General features: G+C 48.3%; 1 protein-coding gene across 1 annotated transcript; it reads right to left on the bottom strand.

Moving 5' to 3' along the window:
• Window positions 1-331: 331 nt before the first annotated feature.
• Window positions 332-6,112, bottom strand: CD180 (CD180 molecule). Its single transcript, XM_075137808.1, has 3 exons — window positions 6,101-6,112; window positions 3,160-3,326; window positions 332-2,484 (listed from the first exon to the last, which is right to left on the bottom strand). The coding sequence occupies exons 1-3, from the start codon at window positions 6,110-6,112 to the stop codon at window positions 759-761; spliced, it is 1,905 nt and encodes a 634-aa protein (XP_074993909.1). The 3' UTR covers window positions 332-758.
• Window positions 6,113-19,519: the final 13,407 nt, after the last annotated feature.

Raw genomic sequence — 19,519 nt, 5'->3', positions numbered from 1 at the left:
GCAAGCAAGCGTAGTGCCAAGCACCTGCAGATTCTTGACCAAATCTACAAGTTTTACGGTTAAAGCTAGAATTGTTGCTACTACCTGCTTACTGTGGAGTCTAGTAAACAGTACAAGAGCAGGGCCTGCCCTAGGGGAGAGATGGGCGGACAGAGGTACAATGGCCAGGAACTTTCTAAAGATCAAAAAATATTTTAAAGAAATTGGAGAGATGATACAGGCTGTTGCTGTCAGTCCTGCAGGGGTGGGTCTTATGTGACTGTGAATGTTGCGCCTGTTCATCATAGAAAGTTTTCTTCTTTTTAGCCAAGCCGGGTACACTACTGCCAGCTCTTAAATCGCATTGTTTTTCAAGGGCATTTGATAGAGGGTGAGGGTTTGGTTGGCCTGGGTTTTTTCTGTTGGGAGTGGTGGTGGTGATGGTTTGGTTTTCTGTTTTTTAAAGAGAACAAAGCTTGCATTTTGGCCCTTGGATCTTCTGTTTACAGGTGAATTAGCTGTAGTAGCTGGGACACCAGGGCTAACATTGAGTTGAATTGGGATTTCTCTATAAGAGAAGTTGTTCGTGTTCAAGGCTCAGGTCAGAGTTTATTTTTCCTGTTCTCAAATAAAATTTTTTCATCATTTTCCTAAAAATTATAATACAAATGGAAAGGGTATTACAAAAGTTAAGAAAATACAGGTCACAGAAAAAACAGTGAGTTGCCTTTCATCTTAATACAATTGCTGTACATCTTTTCTATATCTTCGTCATAAACTTATATTTGCTGGTAATTTTTCTTAAAATAGCGAGCACCCCAAATGAAAAGGGCACAACAGGATAAAATAGCCAGGACAACTGCAATGATTCCTGCCATGCTGATCCCACAGGAGAGCGAGACAGTGGCCAGCTGAGCCCCAGCTAGCAATTTGGGTTCAGAGCATCTCGTTTCTTCAGGGTCTTCAATTTTATCCAGATTCTGCTTGTACCAGGTGATTAAACCAATATTGGAGCAGGTGCAGTCCAGAGGGTTGTGACTTAAATTGATTAGGCAGTGGCCAGCTAGGGGCGCTAGCTTGTCATGTGGTACAATACGGATCCTGTTGTGGGCAAAATTGAGATAGATGCTCTTGAGATTTGAAAATGCATCTGTGCTGAATGCAAGAAGTTTGTTGTGGCTCAAATCAACACGCCGTAACTTCTTGAGGCTGTGAAATGCTTGGCCACCTATTGCTGTCAGTTCACAGGATGATAAAATTAGCGCCTCTAAATTGGATAGCTGTTGGAACAGTTTGTCCTTTGGCATGATCCCCGACTCAAAGTTATTTTGACTAAGGTCCAAGAGCATGAGGTTTTCCAGGCCTTGAAAGAGATCCTGAATGCTAGTATTAATGTGGGAGGAGGAAAGATTCAGCACTTGCAAGAGATGCAAATTTCGGAAAGGACCCTGTGAAGTGTTGATATGAAGAGGAGTGAAAGCTAGGTCCAGCAGCTCCAGGTTAGCACCATCCTTAATGAGCACGTCTTGGAGGTGGAGCTTGATGTTGTGGCTCAGATTCAGGTACCGAAGACTGCTCAAACCGCCCAGTGCTTTGTTACAGCAGTCAAAGCTTTCAATATGACTCTTACTTAAATCGAGATGTTGAAGCTTTGCCAGTTTCTCCAAACAGCCAGAGCCCAGCTGCAGGACCTGCAAGTTCCCCTTGATGTGGAGGTGGGTGAGGGAGGGAAAGGAAGCAGAGCTGATATTGCAGAGGTGCTTGAAAGAGTTCGCGTTGAGAACTAACTCCGCTAGCGAGCTCATGCCGCTGATGCCGGGGGGCAATGCGCTGATGTGGGTTTGAGTTAGGTCCAGCTTTCGGAGCCCGGTCAAGCACTGAAACGTGTTGGCGTTTAGGTTTCTGAAGTGCCGTAGCTGCAGATAGAGATCCTTGACAGAGATATTACAGAGGCCTTGTAAAACATTGGGGCTTATGTAGGGCTCCTTTTCCACACCGTGAAATGTTCCCAGCCAAAGGGTCTGGGCTGTGGAGTTCTGTATCCCCACCAGGACCCCAGGGATGTCAGTGCAGCCCCCAAAGTCCAAACGGTAGAAACGGGACTGGAAAGCTCCAGGTTCAATGTATTTAATGTCGTTGCCTTTAAAGATGAGAGTTATATTGCTGGTCTTTCGCAGAACGCGGACATCTTCTGCTGTGATTGTTCTTACGTTGTTCATTTGAAAGTCAAGGTATTTGAGGTTTTGCGTGGGAAAGTTGGGAGGAAGCTGCAGCGAAGAGATGTGGTTGCTGCCCAAGATGAGGGTATCCAAGCTGTCCAGATTTGTCATCGGAATAAAGGACATACTGGTTATTCCCGTCTGCGTTAAGACAAGCTGCTTCAGGGACCGTGGGCCAGCGAACGCTGTGTCAGACAGAAACATGAGCAGGTTTCCAGTCAGGATGATTGTCTTCAGCTGCTTGTTGCTGTGAAAGGCGCCATCATACACCCAGTTGATCTGACACCTTGAGAAAGCAACAGAAACCAGCATCAGTGGCCTGTCTTGCAAAACTCTCCTGATATACGTGATAATCCAAACTGCACTTCATATCTGTAAGAACTCATGATCAGTTGCCTTCACCAGGATAAAAGTGTCTGTCTTTTCCAGTGATGCTTGCCTAGTATTTGTAAGCTCACATTGAAATAAAGGGTCCTGGTAAGAAGAAAAACCTGCCCTGAAATGATGGGTGTGTGGAGGCATTTGTAGAAGTCAGGGAGACATGAGGTTTTTAGTGTCCAGCTTAATAAAGTGAAAATCTCTTTTCCTATAGAAAAAGCTGGGCGTTTACAAGGACCAAACCTGTCTTTCTCTAGGGTTTAGGGAACAACATCTTTATAGAAAAGTGAATTAAAAAATTGCTTTGGTGACTTTGCTGTCACTACTGTCTTAGCAGCAGTAATATGTGGAAAACGCATATTTCACCTGCTGTCCTGCAAATGATTGTCACTAGAGAAGCCTAGATACTTCCCAAGCGTACCGACCTCTGCTTAGCAAAATACTTCACAGCTGTCTGCAAGTGCTGCTGGTGGTTTCCCCTGTGAAGACAGGGAGGTGCTGCTCTGGCGTGTGCTCAAGAAGGTGGCTTTGGGCAAGGGGTTTGACCAACCAGATGTGCAGAAGTGAGGATGCTCTCCCATACCTTGTTAAGTCCAAGTGGAGAAGAGACTTCAGCTCAGAGAAGGTTGAATTCTGGAGGGAAGGGAGCACGTTGAAGCTGAAGTCGAGGATTTCAGTTGTGACAGGTAGTTTTTCAGGAATCTCTCTCAGTCCCAAACCTTCACAGTTATAGCTTTTATTTACTGTAATCTGTGGAAAATATATAGTGAAACTGCAAGAGGTATGTACTGTGAATATAAATAGGAAACTATGGTACTTCAAAAAAAAAAAACGATCAGAATTTTGAATTATTTACAAACATATGAGCCAGAACCCTAGGAAGCCTTAGTGGAGGCTTGCAATGTACAGCCCTGGGGCTTTGTGGAGTGTATTTTTTAAAACGAATGCCTTGAATCTCTCCTGTACTAATTTGAAGTTTCATCTGTAGTACTTTCTTATCAAAGTTAGCACATACGAGGATTGTTTACTCTTCTGGATGAATTATTAATCCCTAAGAAAGAATCCCCACAAGGTAGTTTTAAATTCTGAATTTCATGAGTCTTGCTACAAAGCTTATTCTAAGAGAAGTCTTAAGAAAACCTTGCAGAGAGGAGGTAAAAAAAGCAGGTCTGGGAACGTTTCTAGAAGGAACGTGTCCAAATTAATTGGATCTGAACTGCAGTTACACGCTGCAGCGAGAGGATGGCGGGAAGGTTTAGGTCAAGCTAGACAAAGATGGTATTTGATATGCTGAGTCTTTAAAATTTCTGTGAAGGCTTTTTAGTTTAACTGAAAATAAATTGATCTATTATGTAGAGAAGGCCACTCTGTGGATACCAGGGAAATTCATTAAGCGTGCTTGACGTGCCTTTGCCTGCTGATTGCACGAAACTCAACCAGAGCCTGGGTCTGTGGCATGCAGGGAGACGCCGCCCTGGAAGAGCCTGCTGCAGCCGCTCACGGCAGTGGAGTCGCTCAGAGCATCGCGCTTGTCCTAGCTGCCAAGCCGCGACGGGGAGCATGGGCGCAGCCAGCGCAGTGCCACCCTCCTCCTCCCCCGGCCCCACCCCAGAGAAAGCCCGGGGTGGTTACAGGGCCGGCCGGGAGGGACGTGGTCCCCGGGGCCGCGTGGGAGCTGCAGCTTTGGCAATATCCTGCCAGGAAGCTCGGCGATGTTCTGCTTGCGGGGAAGTAAAAGCACGTATTGCACAGTTGGCCTATCTGACCATTTTAATGCGACTCAAAGCTTATTCTATTAGCCCAAAGAAAGCAAGCGCAGGCGGTGGGATGTCCAGTGAGAAATGCAGTGGAGCCTGGAGTCCGTGACGAGCAGAGGACAGCGCAGGTGTGCGCCCTGTGGCGTGGGAGCACCAGCACGTGGCTCACCATGGTTTTGTTGAGGTGCACATGTGTGGACCCTGGGGAATGGTGCACGAGGTTCGAGTTTCAGGTCTTTCCGTCCACGTGGGACTGTGAGTGAGACCAAACCACGTCTCTGCCTGCCTGTGGCTTAGCAGAGGCAGGTGGGCAGTGGAGACACTTGGTAACCTCTCTGGCGGGGAAAGAGCAGTATTTGTTGCAAGCCACAACATACGGACAAGCCACAAGTGGACACAGCAAACACTTTTTTTCCTTTCCTATGGGCACAAGTCCTGTAACCAAAGGGTGCTACGGGGCGCCGGGGCAGTGCCATGGCCCCGTGCTGCTGCAGGCGGTGCGGCCTGGCAGGCAGGGACAGAGAGATGCCAGCAGCGGCGTGGAGGAGCCGAGAGGGAGTGGAAAGGGACTGTGACAACAAAATGCCCTCCGCCATCCCTCTCCCCCTTGGCGTGCTGGGGTCTGGCTGGAGCTCAGCGCCCAGGGGATGGGACTGGGTCCAGCACCGGCAGGGTGGGACGAGCCAGCGCTGCCCACAGCTGGGCACTTGGCATGACCTGAGGGGCTGCAGACGATTATGAGCCCTTGGCTTCACCCTAAAAGCACTGAAATAGTATAGCACTGGTAACTATAGAAATGGCAAAATATAGACTTAGAAAAACCAGTGCTTTCAATACTCATAAGCAAAGAAGAATCCATGGAGCTGACTGCCATGTCGTGCGGTTTAGACAGATAAAAAGTGTTTAGCTGTCACTATAAATGAGAACAGTGTCTATCTTTTACCATTCAAATAAATTAGCGAGAAAGCTCTCTCTCTATGCTTCGGGGCATGGAGCAGCTCTCACAGGGAGCTGAGGAGCAACCATCCCTGGGGGATCCCACTGCGCAACTCGGAGTGCTCGGGGATTTGTACATTTAATTCAGTGAAGAACTTGCTATTGGCCCCAAATATGCACTGCCTAGGGCTGGGTTTCCACAGTGCTTCTTCCCTGAATCAAAATCCTTACTTTTTTTAATCTTGTCTCCCACTTTGAAAAAATAAAACAAAAATCTTATTGGTCAGCCTTTTTCCCTGCCCCCGGAAAAACCCTGGTACTTTCTTCCTGTACTCATGTGCTATCACAGATTGACCAAATGACAAATAGAGACGCCATCATCCCATCACTGGGTACAAATTCCTGTATGGAGAGCACAAGCATGAGACAAAAATCCTTATATCTGTCCTCTCTCTAGCTCTGATATCTGCTAAACACCCCTGTGAAACTTTATCGTCCTTCCAGCTCTCTGGGAGGTGAAGCACAGTGCTAGTTTGACAGGCTCCCAAAAATTCCCCAGCAGTGGCAGGAGGGGTGCACGGAGGCGTGAGGGTGCACAGAGGCACAGGTGTGAGGAGGAGGAGGAGGAGAAGGAGGGACAGTGACTGATGTCCCTGAGCACATCTCAAGACACCTGCCTTATTTCTGCGATAAAGGCCTTCACATCCCCCTGAGAGAAACCCCTTGGGAACAGAAAACAGTCGGACATCAGCAGGCAAGTGTTCACCAGAGACCGATCCTCTACACACATGGCTCCTGTAATCTTGAGAGGGACCGGCGGCTGTCACTCACCTCCGCACACATCGTCTCTGCGGCACTGGATGCTTCGCAGCTAACACAGGCAAGCGTTGAGAAAATCAAAAAGTATAATTCACGGGCCATTACAGAGTGAGGCGGATTGTTAAAATGGATGATCTCGTGCTATCTTCTCGTAATGAAAGCGAGATGGTGCAGCAAAGGTCAGAGAAACTGGATGAGTCGGCTAGAAAGGAGGTCGTAAGGAAAAGAAATGCTTGCTGAACCTCCCGGGTTCAGTGTAAGCAAAACACACTGAGTAGTTTTGGAATGAAAGAGGAACTTCTCTTCTTTAAATATAGTCAAATGACTGTGCGCTGATACTTTTCTGGAGCAGACAGATTTTTTAAAAATTGAAAGTGAGGGAAATTGATCTTTATGCTTGTGTAGAGTAAAATGTCCCCACTAAGTACAGAGGAGTTAGTTCAATGTGAAATAGGAGGTAAAACAAGAAAAGGGCAGATGAGACTGCAGCGTCTCACCAAAGGGGAATTTAATGCAATGGAAAGTTTGAGTCAAACAAAATTTGGTGCATCACTTGTGAAAGTCACAAGAACTTGTAAAACAACTGAAATATAGGCACAAGATCTGTGCCTATATTGATGCAAAAAGGATCACTATGCTGAAACATGCTTCTCTTGTTAGAAACAGTAAAGCTTAAAAGCAATAGTTCAATCTGAAAATGAATTCTTTTCCTCTTGTACTTAAATTACAGGTAATGATTAGTTTTCTGAAGGGAGACAATATTTCTAACCATCTCTCAGAAGGGCATGTGTGTGGCAGCTGCAGGCTGGAGTGTCTGGTCTTCGCTGCCCCGGACGGCGCAGTCTGCTGGCTCTAGCCAGCCAGCTCAGCCTGCCTTCTTTTTCCTTTCTTAACTGGCTGACTTATTAACTTGATAACTTTGTTTGCAGCAGGCTTGACTGGCTTGCTGAAACTCTTTCTTCACCCCCTAGTAGAGAGAGCAAGGCATGATGAAAACACACTGGGCTCAGCAAACATGCCCCAGCGCAATGGGGAGAGGCCGGGTGGGCTGAACCGCAGAGCCGATCCAGCCCCGGTAACTCGATCAGTCAAGCTTCAAGCAATCAAGATGCCATCTGGAGAGCATCAGGCTGGACACCCGGGAAGATGGAGACATCTGGGTTTCTCTGGTGCCAAGGACACACACAAAATCAGCAGCTTCGGCTCCGAAATAGTGTGTGAAGACCACGGCTGCATTGGTAGCTGGAGTTGATGTGTCTGAGCCGTGCTGTGCTCATCCCCGCAGGTGGCTGGGGAGAAGGGAGCAGTCAATGTGGCAGCAGCAAAGCTTAAAATCCAGTGCAGAGCCGACTCCCTTTTGCACCTCTGCCTGAGCCTCTCGGGTGGGCTGTTGCGGCTGGCAGGCACGGGGAGGCCACGGCTCCGGTGCCCTGCTGCCCTATTTATCTGCTGCTAGGATGCTTCTGTGCTGATCTGATTTGGCTGTTTTTTTTTTTTCCTCCTCCTTAATTTATGAAATTTAAACCAAAGTAACTTACGTGAATGACAAGCTAAAAAGCTCACTCCGTATCCCACTAACAGCTTTGCCTCTTTCCCAGCCAGCTCCGTGTTTGCTGGAAATCCTACTCCCCCTGCAGCTGGTAGCAAAAATTTCAGAGGAATTTGTTGTTTGGGATGTTTGTTCCTTGTTTATTTGCTATTTTCCATGGTAAGGCTCAAAGGTTGAGGCTCGGGGTGTCCTGCCCTGCCCGCTGCGCTTTCCAGGCTTGGACAGGACTTGCGGCAGCTTGGACACGCACTTGCACCCTGTGTCTTGTTTCTGGCAGGCTACGAGCCCTGGTGGCATGGGTGCTTCCTCAAACCACCCCTATCAGAAACCTCGAAGTTGAAGTCCTTTAAATCGGAAGGGGGTATCAGCCGAGGCTAATCCTGCCTCTTCGTGCAGTGCAAGTATATTACTATGTGTTATGGAATTTACGTGTGACATAAAGGGGTATAATAATAACTCCAGAGATTTTTTTTTTTGGAGGGGAGTGTTTTTTGAGGAAATGGGAAGCTTTATGATGCAAATAATGAATTCCAAGGCCTGCCTCAATTTCAGGTAATGAAGAATTCGTTATGAAATTGGTATCGGGTGACTGAAGTTCCTCTTCTCATCCATGTGTACAAGCAATCGTTGAGCTTAGTAAAAATGACTAATGATGAGAGGTTTTGAATTATTCATTACATGTGCCTATCTGATTGATTTAGCTCCTTGTACTCGTAAAGGAGTGAATGGGAAGGGGTAAGAGTTTATGGCAGTAGTTAGTGGGAGGGGGCTTCGGTGCTGGCAGGGGGCTTTGCTGCAGGTGCCTGCCGTGGGCTTGGGCTCGGCCAGGCTGCAGCCCCTCTGCAACCATGGCTGCGGCACCCGGGGCCGTTGCAGGCTGATTCGTCTCCCACGTTACATAGGGCGAGCGCTCCTTTTCTGCATGCTTTCTGCTTTTAATGATGGTGTTTGCGGTGCCCAAGTGCTGGGTGGATCCTTTCTCCATCACTGCATTCAAGGGGGCTGTCAGACCACGGGAGTCGCTAGGAGAGTGCCCTCGAGAGTATTTTTCCCTTCACGGTATTACTTTCTATGTGCTTGGCCGAAACTCTTCCCGCTCTCATGATGGGAAATTTAAGAGCATGTGAACAGCAGCGGTAATAGTGTGACGGTGCTTGTCACGGAGTGCTCGTGAGATGCTGAACGCTGCTGAGGGCCAAGTGAATTGCGGCCTCTGCACTGCCCCTCCGGCACCGCGCCACCCCGCAAACAAGTCGCGCTGCCCTGCAATCAGAAAGTCCCCTGGCGGGGGCTGTACATCCCCCCCAGGAGTTCTCCATTTTAAACTGGTTTCTGAGCTAGACAAGAGGAACGGCTCATTGAGGCTTACCAAAACACGGTGAGTCACCCATCATGTGTGTCCACAGGTGGTGGCCCTTCCCCCACTTGAAAACCACCACCGATGCAGTGTCGGTCCTAGCGGGGACCACAATGGTGAAGTACTGGCACGTTCCTCAGCCCAGCCAAGCGGCACGGACGTGGGCATCATGTGGGCTGTTGGCACGATGCTGAAGACACGGGATGCCAATTCCTACCCCCACCGCAGAAAGGTGGGTCCTGTTTCTGGGTGGGATCCTGGGTCCTGCAGGAGCCTCTCCGCCCGGGCAGGAGGACGGCTGATCGGGTTGAGAGGAAATCCTGTCTGGTGTCAAATCCACCCAGCTGGCCCTGTGCCTGGCCTGGCCCTCGTGTCGGGAAAGGCTCACGGTCAGAGCACTGAGCACAGCACCTCCGAAAAGCCTGGCCCCTGAGGGGTGCCACAGGTGGGATGAACCTGGGAAATTGCTCCTCTTCCATGCTTGCCCTGGAAAAAATGTTCAATGATGGTAGGGGTAAGTGGGAATCAATCTAAGAAATCAAAAAAAAAAGAAAAAAAGTGCAATGAGTTGTGTATATATATTAAACAGACTTTAGCACCCTCAGAATTCCTATAAGGCGTTAATTCTCTCTTATATAGGAGATGAATCATGTCAATCTCTGGGTCTTCTGTAACTCTGAAGAAGAAGGGATTGGCAACCCAACACAGCAGGGCTTCCAAAATACCTGTCTGTACAGGATCAAAGGATTAAAATAATTTTCAGTCATTTCCTTCAAGTATGGATTTCAAGATTTTCCTTGTTTGCTGTTTTCTTTGGTACCACAAAAAAGAGAGAGGAACCCAAACGGTTGCTTTAAATGCTGGATGTTAAAACCCGGATCAGGGTTTGCCTTGAGGCAGTGGGATTTGGGCTGTGACCGTTGCCCTGCTGCGGCTGCATGGTGCCCCGAGAGGAGACACGGCAGCTGGGGAGGACCGGGACCACCTGCCCTGCCCTGCCCTGCCACAAACCCGCATTTTCCAGCAGGAAAACCTGCATGGGCTCTGCTGCCGGTGCAAGAGGTGCTGTGGGCTCAGCCTGTGCTCCGAGGAAAAGCCTGAAAAAAGGTGATGCAGCAAAAGCATAAATCACCTGCAGAGAGAAAAAGCCACCGTTACACGTCAGACTTTACCAGACTTTATGTGAAACCCCTCTGCTTTGTGCTGCAGCAATTGATCTTTCTGAAAGCCTAAATGAGGGCAGGAGACAGCAGCCAGATGTGCTCTCCAGCCCACGCTCTCCGTGCATGTGAGCAATGTCCCTTCGCCTGCCCTCGGGGGTGGTGGGGACAGAAGAGGGAGGGGAGCAGCAGGACTGCGCCTGCGATGCCCCCCCCCAGCTGGGCGCCAGCCTGTCCAGTGCGTGTTTCGAGCAGCCAGGGGCCAGGCTGCGGCATCCCCCCGCCCCAGGGATTCCTCTTTCTCTGCTTTGCCGCTGCTCCTTGGCGGAGGACCAAACCACCAGCTTCTGTCCGCTGGCATTGATGTTAAGGTTAATGCTGAAAGCATGCACAGCTTCAATCCAAGATTTCCATGACTTGAGCAAACCACCTGCACAGGAAGCAACCTAGATGCCCCTTGAAAAAGAGTCACATCATGACCAGGGACATGATGTGAGCACTGCATATAGAAATATCCCAAACAAATAAAGTGAGCGCTCCTCTGGCCTCCTCTCCATGAATGGCTCGTTCTCATGTGGATTTTATTTGAGACAGCTTTCAAAAGGATTGATGGCGAAGGTGCTCAGCCAGGGTGCTGCTGCTGCGCCAGGTCCTGGAACCCCGGGGCTTCGGGGGGGCATCGGTGCTATTTTTTTAGTAGGCAGGATGAACAAACTTTCAGCTGATGACCACAGCTTGCTAGAGGCCAGGGGGACACCAGGCTTCCTGGCCCCCACGCCTGCATCCTGTGCCCTGCCTGCTGGCCAGGAAGCTGGGTTGGCCACGGCTGGGGCGTGCAAAGCCGTGTGAAGTCCAAACACAAACTGAAAATAGTCAGGACAAAGGCACTATGTGGGAAGGAAATTGCTGTCAGGAATTAGCAACTGACTAATTACTGGCGTCTTCATCTGCAAAAGGGGATGTCTCCTATACCCTCCCTGCAGATACTGTTTCTGTATAACTACTGTTGTTGTGTGATCCTCCTTGAATAGCTTGTGATTTTTCAAAAATTCAGAAGATGTTTTGAGGATCTTTGCTGAAGCCCCCTGTTACTCTGTGAAACAGCTGTAAGACTTCTCCCTATCTCAGAAATGCAGCCTCTGTTCCCTGCTAAGCAAGCAAAATACCCAGTATTCTCGCTGCCTGTGGGTTGTATCAGTACTACAAAGCCAAGGCAAAATGCAGATTTCAATGATTAGTAACAAGCCATTCTTCCTCTGTCCGAAAAATACAGAATCTGACAAACTGGGCTGCACAAGTCTTGCACACTAGATTTCAGACTGACAAGAGAGAAATCTGGTTTTATCTGTAAGTCTGACTTAAGTAGCAAGCAAAAAATCAGAATTAAAATCCGCTGGAGCTTCCCCTTTTCTCAGCTGGTCTCTATCGGGTGTAGCTTGGCATGGCTTTGGGGAAAAGGAGCTTCCCAGCTCTTGCATGGAGAGGCTGGACTGGTCCCTGACAGTCGCATTTTTGTTGGCTTTGGTTTGCTATGGCTGGCCACAGATAGTAGCCTTGCAATGGGAGGAAACGGGGCAGAGATAAAGAAAAAGAGCCAAACTGAAGGAGCCGGTGTGAGTTCAGGATATTTAAAAAACTTCTGGCACAGAGGCTTTGAAATGACAAACGAGCACCTTAAAAGGAAGTCCTGTGCTAAGCGACATTAATTGCCGTATATAGAGGCAGGAAGAAAGGAGAGAAACCTCTTCCCCCACTTTCAAGTAAGAAATGCTGGTAAGGAGCACCCCCGACCCAGGTGCCATAGCTGGGTCCAAAGTGGGTTGGAAGTATCCCAAGCCATGTCCTAAGAACGAAACCCTGAATTTTAGCAGTGAGGTTGGTTTGTTCTCCCATTAGCAAACCAGATTGGTCAAGGATTCATGCTTGGCCAGAAAGGCAAGATCGCTGTGAGGACAGGGACTTCAGAGCTGCATCTCTGAAGCATAGTGAGGACAAAGGAACAAATGTTACCCTGCGGCAAAATATATTTAGGGCATCAACATACTCACGGCTGGCGCAACATGCATTTTACCTTGTTACCTCACATGCAGTCATAACCAGCATAGGATATTACCCAGCAGCTGCATGGATGCTCAGCAGGCAAAGACCATCAGTGCAGAATGAGCAAAATGAGCAAAAATGAGAATTTGTTAATATGAATGGGAGAGAAAGAGGAAAGAAACTCGACTCGGCCCATAGCAAGGAAGGCCTGGGATGGCTAATCTCCTTAGCCCAAAAGGAAGGGAGCAGCAGTGGGTCATGCAACTCGTTCCCGTGGCCAGGCTCCATCCTCCCGCAGGCGATGACGATGAAGTCTCGCCGGGGTGGTGTTGGCCGATAGTCAGCACTTCCTCTGGCAGTGGGGCCCATTGCCTAATCATGCTTGCTGTCAATTATAAGCTTTTTCTCTTGGTGTAGCTATATTTTCCTTGCTCTAATTTAACTAGTTGCTTATTTTGCTGTTGACTGTTCAGAACAATTGACACTTTCCTCCCCTTAACATCCTCTGCAGCATCCACACGCTGTTGGTGCTGCAGCCCCCATCCCCTCTGATGCGTTGCTTCGCTGCCCGTTCAGCTCCGGCTGTCGGCTGGGGCCGTCCTCTCCAGCTCGTGGAGACAAAATCATGTTTAAAGAAGTGTTCCCAGCAGGTGCGTAAATTGTAGTTTGTCACGCTGCCATGCTGATCCGAGCTGCGCAGCCTGGGGGCAGAGGCACACGTCTCTGTCAGTCTGCAGCGCACCACGGGACGTCTGTTTTCCCTAGATCACAGAAGAGGGTCTTAAAGAAACACAAGGGGCTGGGCACTGGCCCTACGTTTTAATAAATAAAGCCGCAGTTCCTGAAGTTGCCCTGGTGTGACAGAAATAGCGGTCTCTTTCAATATGCTGCTGTTTGTGAGTGGTAAGCCTGCCCTGGCCAGGGTTTGCCTGGCCTGATTAAATGACACAGGCTGGGGGGGGGCAATGGTACTGTATAAACGGGTTTTTTTTACAGGAGTGGAAATAAGTCTTTGGAGGAGGATGGTGGTGTGAACAATGGCAGAAAGTGAAATTCCTGTGATCCAGATGAGATTTCCAAAATTTGCCTCCCATGTTATCCTTTTATTTAGTTTTACCACTTGTCTCTTCTGGTTTTCAGCCACCTAAGCAGCACGAACAGCAATGTGTGGTTTGCTACTGGATCAAATCCTGCATTATCTGGTGTGGAGGAGTCAGGCCCGGCTTTGTGGAGCGAGCAGGGGCTCTTGCCCAAAAAGAAGAGGACAGAGGGAAGGGGAAGGAGCTGGAGTCTCTAACAGTTACCCACTGCCAGAGGAAAATCTGGCCAGTTACTTCAGGGAGCCTTCCTCTAACCATGACTGTGTCTAGATTTTCAGTTGACAGGATTTTCCACGGCCTTTCTTTTCTAGGTCCCATTTCTAGACTTCCATCAGCCCAGACCTCCTCGTGGCCAGCGGCATGGGATCTCTGCAGTGCATGCTGCTGTGCTTTTCTGCTGGCATCTCCTGGGAGTGAGCTCCAGCTCTCGTGCCCGTCTGCTGAGTGGGCACTGTTTGCTAAGGCACCCCGGGTTATCCTGAGCGTGGCAAGTCAATGCAGAGCTCCGCTGAAGTCCAAGGGATAATCCATCTTCTTAGCATTATTTATGTGTTTGTGCACCTTGCAAGTAAGTGCAGTTTCACCTAAGGAGATTGTTGCATCTGCATTCAGTGATCTACGCTAGTGGCTTGTTAATGTCTTGGGCAGAGGTTTGTCAGAACTCTTAAGCCTGAAAGATCTTGTATTTTCTTAGGTGGTTCTAAGTGGTGGTAACAGTGCAAAACCAAAAGGACATGTACCTGATGCTGAAATCCACTTCTTGTCTCCCCTGTCCCCCAGGACATGGATTAAATAGACTTGCAAGATAAACTGTTATCAAAGGGTAAAACTCGGAGTCTGGATAAACAGGAGAATAAATCCAACAGTACATTAGGAAAGAGGAGTAATTATTATTTTAAAATGTAACCTCATGGTTTTAATGCTGTGTACTTGCTTCATATTCATGATTGAAAAGGTTGCTTATCTAAACTGGAAACTCTTTCAAAGACAGGAACGTGTTTGTGCTCTGCAGTACAGATGTTCCCTCTGATTTATGTGCAGGGGTACAGACATTCCTGGAACAAGCTGCAAAACGATAAGAGGAAGATGATATAGATGACAGAGACAAGAAAGAAATGCTGAGCAAGGTACCGATGCAGCTGTAAATTAACTGGTGGAGGCAGAGAGTGACAGAAGGAGAAGGAATCTCCTTGGGAGATGGTCTGAAGTGGAGCTCTGTGTGGCAGAGCTTGAAGGCACCACACAGCCCCAAACCTTCCTGTGAGCTCTGAGCATGATCATACAGCAACCGTGTAAATATTACAGTCATATGTCAAAAGTCAGATAAAATATACCATTTCTATTGGCTTTGCACAAAGATATTTTTCATTTTTTTCAAACCTACAGGTCGGAGTGGAAGTCCGGGAGGGACGGGACTAGCAAAACCCCTGTGGATGGGAAGCAAAGCCACTGCTGGCACATGCAGCCAAGGAGCGCATTGCCAATGGTTTCCTACAGCTTTTCTCCCGGTTCATCGTTGTTTGCCCCCACTTCTGCTGCTGATTTCCACGAGATGGAGCTATTCTAACATCGCTTTGGCGGCAGCCCCTGGAGAACAGTACGCTACCGCATATTTTATTTTTTTTCCATGACAATATTTCTGAAGTGGGTAGGCTTTTACGAAAAATCATCATCCGAAAAAAACCCCAACAGAAACCACTGGAACTCGATGTGCATTTTGCTAGGCTGCGTCGTCAAAAAGCTCCTTGCAAAAATTGCTCCCAGGGGATGGAGTTTTGTGCAGAGCAGCTTTGCCACGCACTGGAGCAGCTGGTGGGGTGTGCATCCAGCTTCACCACTCTGGAGGGTTTATTTTGTCGTGGCTGCAGAAAACTCCAATGCCCCGTGTCTCTGGGGGCCGCCCTGCGTGTACCAGAGGAGGTGGCCCTTCGACACCCACCAGCCCTTGCCTGCAGCCCCGGTCTGCACTCCTCAGCCCACTGGGGCAGCTACCTGCCTTCGCTGAGTTGTGATGGCCCCCTCACGTGGCATTTCTGCCCTTTTTAATCTAGTTTGGCTGTTTCCACATGCCACATTCTCCCTGCTGCAGCACGCACTCGCTCCCTCTCCATTTCGCCCCCTTCGCCCCCACGAGCTCCCTTTCCCATTGAGTCACTCTGCAGACGAAAAATCATGCAAATGCTGTTGTTCTGTCTTGTATGTCTGCAAACCTCACGGCATGGTCTGGCCTTTGACCTGCCCCCATGGTTCGGGCACGCTTTCCCTCTGCAGTCCCTACAAACACCAACAGCTCAGGGAGAAGCTTCTAGCTGGGTAGTTTCTACAGGAGTTGTCAAAATTAAGGGCAAGTTTATACGCAATATTGGTGATGCTTGAAAAGAGGGTATCCTGAAAACCTCTTGCTCACTGCTTGCACTGCGAGCTGGTGAGGGCTGTGCTGGCATTGTCACGAGAAGCTGGTGTTCTCCCTTTGCACACAGGAGAGAAGCAATATCTCTGTGACGAGGTGTTGCTGGCAACACGTGCCTGCCCCCGAGCGCGTGGCCATGCGCGGAGCCGGTGGGCAGACGTTTCCCTCCCAAGCAAGGGCCCAGTGCTGGGGGCCGGTTCCTCCCTGTGCCTGCCACAGCAGAGAGCCGGCTGCTGCTTCTCAGCCACATGGAGTCTGAAATCCTCACTGCTGTGGGACCCGGCTAAGTGGAAACCACAGCAAGACAAATAAAGGGCAGCTATATAGGGCAGGGGGCTGCCATTGCCAGATCTGGTAACACTGCACCTGTCCAAATTCCCGTGTGAAATCTTAATTTGCAAAGACTGGAGCGTAAATGTGTTTGGTAGTTGTTTTTTGGGTTTGTTTTTTTTTCTTACCAGTGTGGTTTAACATCCCTCCTTCCCTGCCCCCAAGCCCACGCTTTACAGTAGAGGGAGCTTTGGAGGGAATATAAAAACCTCGTGTGAGCTCCCAAGCAGAGGGTTGTCCTCTTTGCAGGCACCCCTGGGGCAGCCTGAAACCTCTGATGCGCTGTTGGCACACAGGTACTTAGCAAGCACAGTCTGTCTCTCACTTTTCAAGACTGGGGCAGAGATAGCATCAGCATAATTTCAGTTTATTTAATCTGATGACCACTCTCCAGCAGCTGAGGAGTGCAGCCGGGAGGCCCCAAGGAGCGGGCAGACATCAGCCGGCCCTGCTGCTGAGGAGCGCCTTGCTGTGGTTCCCCCAGCTGAAGTCTCTCGTCTTTCTTCCCCTTTCCAGCCTACCAGCGTGACCTTTGAAGTGATTCTGCTTGGGCCAATTCGTTGCCAGTACCCACTTGTCCTTTCCGGGACATTAAAATCCTCTAATATGGCTTATTTAAACATAGATTTAAAGACCTAATTTTCATAAAACTGTGGGTCTATTTGCGTAGCATGTAGTTACTGCGCACCTCGTGTGTGTGTGCTTGACATGCTGGCCTATCTGGCTCAGGTTTGCACACGCGAGTGGCTGCGTGGGTGCATAGACTTGCCATGTGCATGTCCAAATACAAACGGGCATTTGAAATCAGCCAAGAAAACATGCAATCTGCAATTGCCTGGGCTGTTCAGGGGTGTAATTCTTGGGGGTGGCAAAGTGTCCGTAGCTTCTCATGGATTTCACTGCTGTGCAAATTCCCTGAGACCAATTGGTCCAGGTCCCAAAGCTCCTGACTTACTCTGCCTCTGGGAGGGCTGCCCAGATGGAGGGAGGGAGGGAGGGAGCAGGCTGATAGCAGCGCGTGGGAGCACGGCACAGGCAACGCTGGTTCCAGGGGGCAGGGATGAGTGAAAAACTGATGAGCCAGAGTAGATTATTCCCCTTGCGTGCAGGTCTCTGCTTTGGGCAGGCAGCCAAGGGGGAGCACAGCAGAGAGGGAGCATCTCGCTTGCCAGCTCCCCTGCAAGACCACCACCCAGAGCCAGGGAGAGCTGAAAACACCCGGCGAGGGCTGCCTGCTCACGGCCAGAAACTGTACACAGAGCAATAAATGGTTCTGCTCTATGTTTCTTCGCCAGAAAGAAGATGAGGCATGTGATACCTCTTGCTAAACATCAGTGCCACGGATATTTATTCCTTTTATGTGAGAAGAAAAAAATAGTAAAAGAATGTAATAAACCACAATATAAATATTACTGTTCGAAAGATCTGGGCTAGGAATTACTTGGACTTCCATGAGTTTCACATGGCAGGGGTGTGGGTGATTTAGGCTAGTAACTATTCAAGACACAGGGTGTGATTGGACTTTTAGGATTTGAAAGGATTACACTTGCTTGTGAAGTGGGTGTTTAATTTCTCTTCAGTTTTAACTCATTCTTTGAAGATGTTGAGACTACAAATTATCACACTCTTGGTCTGTGGCATAGGACAAACTTTGCTGATTTTCTCCCACCTCAGCTCAGACTAACTGCTTTTCTCCCGTGCTACTAATATCACAAAAACCATGACTTTTCTTTTTTAAGTAGTTCACACTGGTGTGTGCACGCACACATGCAGGCAGGCATGTGTTTCATAACAGGTTTTTGTGCTTGTGACTCAGAGCTGAACTATTAAACCATAACACATGGCTGACATCTGGAATTCACTTAAACATTTTTGTCATTTGAATATTGGTAGCCACGGTTTGCTACTCTCCTTTCCTTCAAAATGTAGCTTTCTTTATTCTCAGCTCATAAAAACAGAGGTAGAAGATTTTACTGAGCCTGTTGGTGTCACTTGATCAATATATATCAAATATTTTGTCCGAGCCTGCTTAAAAAGCACATGTGTTGAGAGAGTTTGGCAGACAGATCTTTCTAAAGAAAGTCTCTACTTTGTCTTTGGATTTAAAATGATTGCTTACCATGAGAATATTCAGAAAATTGCTTATTTTTGCTCAGTAAGAGTCTGTGCTTGCTTAGAGCACAAGCAGTCACCTGTTAGCTAGCAAATTGGGGTAAGAATTGCAGACGGATTGCCTTGGTGTTTGAATCTAATTAGTTACATTAATTCTTTCAAATGAATGTCTCTCATTCAGCTGGTTTTAGAGCAAGATTAAAATATGCTGGTGCTTGCTGTAATGTGGAACAGTTTGTCTTACCTGTGTCTCACAGGGCACTGTGTGACAGGGGTCTGCTGTGGGCTGGTATGGTCCTATGGAGATTAAGATTTTGCATTCTCCTTGAAAATATTGTGGGGATGCCAGTCAGAGTGTTGTAATTAAGGATGTGTTGAATCTCACATTGACACCAAGGATTTAATGAAAACTGCTATCTATCTGCCGCTGTGATGAGTCTCAAGCAAAAGGGGTGAATCGGGGGAATTGTTTCTGGCTCTGACTCAGAAAAGCATCTAAGCGTATTTTTCAATCCAGCTGTATAAGCACATCTTTAACTTTGGGGACTGTCTGGGACTTTGAGAAGGATGTGTCCCTGCTTCAGTGCTGCTTTGAAAAGCTGGAAAAAAGGAGGAGGTGCTGTTTGAAACCTATGCTGACCCCTCTCTGAGAGTAAATGTAGTATGTCTTCAAGGCACAATCTTTGCCTGGTGAGGGGCTGCAAAAGTGGGGTGACTGCCACTAGGTTAAAGAAGGTGATCATGAAAGTTTCTGAGAGATGGGCATATGAAGGTTTATTGCAGAGGCTTTCCAGTCTTTAGCTATTGGAGTAAAAAGTGGCAGTGGTGGTGCAGCACTATGATGCCTTTGAGTGTCATAGCAGTGAATTAATGTCACTCCATGCAGAATTCTTAATGTGTTTCAGTGTAAGGCCTCTCAGGTTCAGCAGGAAGGGTTTCACACAGGGCATGTGGTCTACAGCACAGATCTGCCACGTATAGCTGACTCTGGTGATCACTTGACTGTGTGTCTGAGCTGTCAGCTTTCCACATATGTATTGTTTTTGAATTTTTTTTTAAGCAGTTGTGCTTCAGACCTAGTCATGTCTGTTCCATTCACAGTAGCTGGGTAAAAATTATGTCAGTGCTTCAGAAAATAATTTGTGCTCTGGTGTCTCTGGCAGTTACTGCTGTTTAGTAATCACACCGTGCCAAGGGGGTCTTATTGTGGCAGGCTGTGATGCTTAAACACATGACGACTGGAAGAACATCCTGCCCAGGGTCCCTTATCCTCATAGCTGCACTTCGCCACCAGCTGGACAAGGTGGACTCACATTGCTCCACTCATCTGTCAAGATTAAAGTGGAGTCCTTTAAACTCCTACAGATTGATTT

The sequence above is a fragment of the Calonectris borealis genome, chromosome Z, assembly GCF_964195595.1.
Source record: "Calonectris borealis chromosome Z, bCalBor7.hap1.2, whole genome shotgun sequence".
Lineage (NCBI taxonomy): Eukaryota > Metazoa > Chordata > Aves > Procellariiformes > Procellariidae > Calonectris > Calonectris borealis.
This window is presented reverse-complemented; position numbering and strand designations above follow the sequence as displayed.

Coding starts and splice junctions, on each gene's coding strand:
- CD180 (XM_075137808.1), bottom strand. Junction 2,485..3,159: donor CTCCACTTGGACTTAACAAG/GTATGGGAGAGC, acceptor TGCTTTCTCAAG/GTGTCAGATCAACTGGGTGT.